General features: G+C 35.4%; 1 protein-coding gene across 1 annotated transcript; it reads right to left on the reverse strand.

Annotated features, from left to right (window-relative positions):
* Window positions 1-1,175: 1,175 nt before the first annotated feature.
* Window positions 1,176-3,144, reverse strand: LOC131630276 (protein OCTOPUS-like). Its single transcript, XM_058901071.1, has one exon. The coding sequence runs from the start codon at window positions 2,994-2,996 to the stop codon at window positions 1,377-1,379; it is 1,620 nt and encodes a 539-aa protein (XP_058757054.1). The 5' UTR covers window positions 2,997-3,144; the 3' UTR covers window positions 1,176-1,376.
* Window positions 3,145-6,007: the final 2,863 nt, after the last annotated feature.

Raw genomic sequence — 6,007 nt, forward strand, 5'->3', positions numbered from 1 at the left:
TTGGGTTCGAACCCAGCTCTGAACACGCAACAGTGTTAAATTATCTTGACATAGAGTTTTACCGTCCAATGTAGTCATCTCTGATTCGAGAAACTAGTTTATGAAATTGTGCATAGAGACCCGATTTTTAGTAAAAAAAAAGAAATTTTAAATATTAAGAAAATAGAGGTCCTTTTAGTTACCATAAAAACATACAGAACCACTTTCACTAGAAATAGGGAACTGCTAGCATTCACTCTGCATCAGGTATTTGAATGCTAGCATTCACAATGGTAACGCAACGTTTTAATAATGGAATTTAACCAACCGGTTAAACTAGTTGACCTATGAATCAATACACCTACAGTTTGATTATTTGCAAGGTTCAGTTGCAGTTTTATCACAATTCAAGTAATTTAATACACATATGAACCGTATCTCAAATATCTTGCTGATTTGATATTCTGTTTAACTTTTTAAAAATTGTGTTACAATCAAGTAGCTCTGAGGTAATTTAATTTACTTGATGAGTTTCGTTTCAACTTAAATAACCTTTCAAAAGATATTGTTTAGCAATCAAGTGGTCCACCGTTTAAAGGATCAAGCATTTTATAACATGTCCCTGTAAAGAAAGACATGAAAGGAAACAAGAAGAATCCTCCAGAAAAAGATCACTGCTGTGTAATCCAATTCACTTTCTTTTCATGGTTCACTGAACAACGGATTTCCGCAATTATAATGTTTAACCAAAAGAAAATTTTCAAATTAAAGTCAACGGATGTTCTTATACATAGAGACACAACATGGTAGAAGGACTAGACAAAAGTGATAACGCAGCCACTTTATGACTACTCAGTCAAGTTTCAACTGTACTACAACGTTAACTGCTACAAACCTGACATCAACCTGGCCAAGATCTGAAGCTGATGATAATGCTTCTTGAAGCTGATCAGAAAAACTTCCTATAATAAGATCTTACTACCAATAGAGATATAAAGAGTACATGACTAAATCCAAATATTCACTCTTTTAACTTTGTCAGAATAAGTAAAATGAACCAGATTCAACAAATATAAACGAAATTTTGGTCATTATTTGATGAAACCTGAACAACTTTAGAAAACCTAACCTGCATATTTTGCCGTAAAACTAGTAAAATCTAGTGTTATAGAATATAGATCATGTTACTCTTAGCATTGTTGCAATCAGAAATTTATTATGCCAATAATATTGTGGTATCAATGTTCTATTCTGCTACAAACATATAGTGTGAACAATTGCAACCAAAATTTAACTACTTGATGATCTTTATCTAATGGAGAGAAACAACAATACTATACTATATAATTTTTCCAACCAAAAGTTACAGCTTTACAACAAACTTCTTGCTGATGGATTCATATCCTGCTACTCTTTCCAGACCTGCTTCGCCTATAGCTCTTCAACGGCGTCAAATAGAATCGTAAAAGGCCACTGTCAACATTACTCGACGAATACCTAACACTTCGATTCCTTTGAAGCGTAAGCTCTTGTCTTCCATTCAAAACATTGCCTTTGGTTTCAGGACCTCCAAGGCCATTGACTAAACCAGACATTCTACTATGGTTTCTACAACTAACACTATAGCTACGAATAAGCTTCTCACTAACCGACTCGCTCCCTTGTCCGTTAACAACCCTCCTAAGCTTCTGCCAAGACTCGACAATCGGCTTATTAGCAACATTGCCAGAAGTACATTCTTCTTCTCCCAACTTATCTTCCTTTCTCCTCTGTACTAATCCCAATTTATTCCACAACTTGCCCCATTTGTGAAACTTGTTCGACCCCTTTAAATCACCTCCGATTTCAACATCGCAAGCTTCCTTAGAAGAAGACCCTGTAGTACAATCAGAATGAACACTAACATTGTTCTTAGGATTCAGTTTAACACCCTTCAAATCTTCTTCAGTGATCAAGACCTTTGCACCGTAGAACAATTCGGTTGTGGCCGGTGAAACCTTTGCATTCGATATCACTCTCAACTCATCAACATCTCCAATCACCATCGATTTCCTACGAGAATTCGACCTATCAAAACTTCTCCTTCTCCGATCCGAATAATAATGCTTTGTCTCATCCGAACCACCAGGATAATGCCCTCCACCAACACCACCACTTTCCAAATTCACCACCTCTTCTTCTTCTTCTTCTCCTTCCTCTTCTTCCTCAACCAAAACCCTATCACCATTAATAGCAACCATAGGCGAAAACCTCGGACACGTCTTCCCAATCAAATAACCATCCCAAGAAGCTCGAGGCGCATCGAACGAAAACCGCGAATCATCCACAGATAACCTAGGATCAGTATCACACGATCTTCTTCCCAATGATAAACCATACTCTCCAACCTCCGATTGCGTCTCTCTAAAATTCCTTACCCTATCCTTCCCAACTTCCATCCTCGTCAAAACAACACCATTGCCTGTAACAGAGCCGTCGCAAGCACCACCACCACCACTTCTCTTCAACTTCTGCTTCCGCTTCCATTTCCTCAACCTCTTGCTGAAAACCGAAGCCGCATCCCAGAAACTCCCTCTCGAATCTCTTCCTCCATTCTTCCCGCTACGAATTTCAAGATCTATAAACTCCTTCATCGTCTTCGTCTCTTCGTCATTCTCTACCAAAACCCTAAGAGTCTCACCGCCGTCGAAATCACCAATCTCATTAACACCGACTTCAACATTCCGATTCAAAGTCTGCTTCTTCTTCTTCCTCTCATCGTCGATGTTGAAAAGGTCCGACAGCGTGCCATGTTTCAGCTCCGGTGCAGCGAGGATCTCGCAGGACCTACGGCGGGGTTCAACCGCAACGGAGGTACGACCACTGCCGGAGCAAGATTTGGTGCGGCGGAGTTCGGGGTCGGTGGAAGAGGACTCGATGCCGGAGAGACGTTCGGTGAGGCAGTAAGCGCAGAAACCGGTGATGGGTTTGGAAGGGTGACGGTGACAGGTGGTTAAACGACGCGTTTTGGAAGTCATGGGTGGAAGGAAAGTGTAACAGTGGGTGAGAGCATGTTAGTTAGAGTGGAAGTGAAAGCTCAGTGAATGAAGGGACATAACATAATTAGTGTTCAGTGTTAAGGGTATAAGTGGCTCTTTTTTTCTCTCTTTCCCAATCTTATACTCCTCATATTATTAGGATTTAGGACCATACATCTCATATATCAATAATAATGTGACCCATTATCAAAATCATTTATTTGGACTCTTTTCCCAATAGGACCTACTATTTTATTGCATCCTTCTTGAGGTTTTTTTTTAATTAAATCAATAATTCATGTAACATTTTGTAAAATGTCCTTTTTGTTAATAAATTACACATTAAAAATAAAAAATATAGTGCAAAAGAGAAATGCTAAGTCAAAATCTTCATAAGAAACTAACAAATTCTAAAAAAAAAAAAAAGTCAAGTTTATGGAAATAGAAGTGAAATTACTAGTTAAAGAAATGATTATAGCCATAGTTTATATAAAATTTCAATTAGGACATGTATTATTGAATCTTTGGTTAATTCTACAAACCTAGATGACATTAATAAATGTTAACAATGGCTGCAATGAAAACAATTCTACATTGAGGGTTCCAAGTTCCAACTATTATTGTAAGTTTTCAAAAGATCTAAAATGAAGAGAAATTGATATTACAGTCGTTGATTGAGCACATCCAGTTCTATAAATTCTTAATAAAGGGATATTATAAAAATAAACGATGAGGATGTTGAGAAAAAATATAATTCAAGTGGTCGTAATCGATTACGTTTGAGTTGCAACTGGTTACCACATCAAAAACAAGCTTCTTGTAATTGGTTACCACTTTTGTGCAACTGATTACCACCCAAGTCAGTAGCGTTTCTGATCATGTTAGGGTTTTAATTTGTCAAAATTGGTTGAGTATTGGTGATGTTTGAATTTGGCGTCATTGATGTGTTATTGTTGTTCTTCGTTGTTGAGTTGAAGAAGATGAAGTTCAAAAAAACTTCATTTAGAACTTGTTTTAAAATATAATGATATGGAGTTGTGTCATGAACGACTAAATCGTTCAGCTCAGTTGGTTAATTGTGTTTGTGTGTTGCGCGTGCCTTAAGTCTGGGGTTCGAATCCCCCTCGCCCCAGACTTTTTGATTTGTTTTGCATTTTTCTCTTTTTACAACCAAACTTCATATATTTTGAACTGAATGCACCATGTTATCACTACACACGCGCTGGCTTGTTGGTTGTTGTTTTGAGTGCTGAGTGAAAGGGCCTGGGTTCAAATCCTTCCAAAGACAAAACCTTCTTTTTTAATAACTTGTTTTTTTTTAGTTTTCTATTAAACTCCAAAAAATCATTAAAAATAGTAGATTTAATATTTTTGACCCCTTATTTTTTGTGTGTTTTATTTACTTTGTGTATTTTAATACCATGTTAAAAAATCCCAAAAATATTTATTATTTCTTTATTTAAAAATTAATCCAAAAACATGTCTTTTATGTTTAAAAATCAATTAAAAATTGCTTTGTTTTGATTATTTCTTTCATATAACTTTATGAATGTTTGTGAATATTTGTTTAGGGCTAGAATAGAATTTCTTTGACTTCTTTATGCACCCTTAGACCATTTCTCTTACAGAAATTGGTATTTAACAATTAAAATCAATTAGGTTTAGGAGTTTATGTGAATACCCTAATTTGAAACCCTAATTCAAAAAACCCTAGGTTTAAAACCCTAATCCAAAAAACATGTTGATCTTTGTTTATCCATGATTAATTAAGTTTCTTATCTTGTACATACTTGTTGATTTAATTCTTGTTTTGTACTTAATTGTTATTTTAACCATTATCTTGTTAATTTCTTTAATATATTGTTTATCTAACCCTATGTTTATGCATCATGCTAATCATTCATCATTCATACGTAAGTTTGAATCCAAGGGTTTAGATACATCCATCTCTCTTATTTGTTGATTATCATACTCACTTGTTTGTTCTTGTGCCACATGATATCACACACACACTTGAGGTGTTCATTGTTAATTGCTTAAGTTTGTTGTTTTGTCCAAGAGGATGGGAATGATATTGACTAAATTGTCAAAGGTACTCAAACTCTTTTCCAATCTCTTTTATTTTTGTGCTAAGTATTTTAAAGCTTTTCACTTGTTTTATGGTTTAGTATTGTTAAAGCTTGACCAAACCCTTTTATTTTCAAATCTTAGTACTAAGAATAGAATTATTCCCGGTGAAACTATTCTTAATTAGTCCATTGACCTTTGTATTGTTAAAGCTAGGTCTTTTGTTTTTAAACCTTGGTGTTAAGAGAAGAAGTATTTTAAAGCTTAACCTTTTAAATTTATTAGGTACTTTAAAGCCTAATCCCTTTTTAAACTTGTTAAGTATTTTAAAACTTAACCCTCTTTTAAAAAACTTGTGAGTATTTTAAAACTCACAACCAAAAAGATTTTGGCCACTTTGGCCCCCTTTTATTTTCCTTTTTAAGAGGAACTACAAAAGCTCTGACTTCCCTATTGTTAAAGGGGTATGTAGGCCGAAGATGCGATATCTTATCGAGCTCACTTTCAAAAACTTCTCTTCCCATCCCTACACTCTATTTCAAACAAGTTTTTCACATAGGATTTTCAAAAAGGGTATGGAAAAAAACAATAACAATAACACAAAACAAAGAGGTTCCCATGGAGTACCATGGATATGAGGGGTGCTTAACACCTTCCCCCTTGTATAACAAACCTTCCGTAGTCAGATCTCTGATACGTTTATTAGTTTTGATTTTAAAAACTTATGTGGGTTTTATTCGCTCTTTCACCCATTCCTTTTTGGAAACAATAAAGCGCGGTGACAACTCTGTTTAAAAATGAGCTAAGTCTTTCCCATAACTTTAGTCTCACCAATTTCACCGCTTCAGGTGGTAATTTGTTTTGGTAGGGAATGAAGTGGTGTCCTATGAAGTCTATCTTGTCATTGAGTATATCTATCTTTCCCCTTATGATTTTTCAGAAGG

This window comes from Vicia villosa, unplaced genomic scaffold, assembly GCF_029867415.1.
Source record: "Vicia villosa cultivar HV-30 ecotype Madison, WI unplaced genomic scaffold, Vvil1.0 ctg.000666F_1_1, whole genome shotgun sequence".
NCBI lineage: Eukaryota > Viridiplantae > Streptophyta > Magnoliopsida > Fabales > Fabaceae > Vicia > Vicia villosa.

Excerpts from the sequence above, each read along its gene's own strand:
- LOC131630276 (XM_058901071.1), bottom strand. The coding sequence starts at position 2,996 with ATGACTTCCAAAACGCGTCGTTTAACCACCTGTCACCGTCACCCTTCC.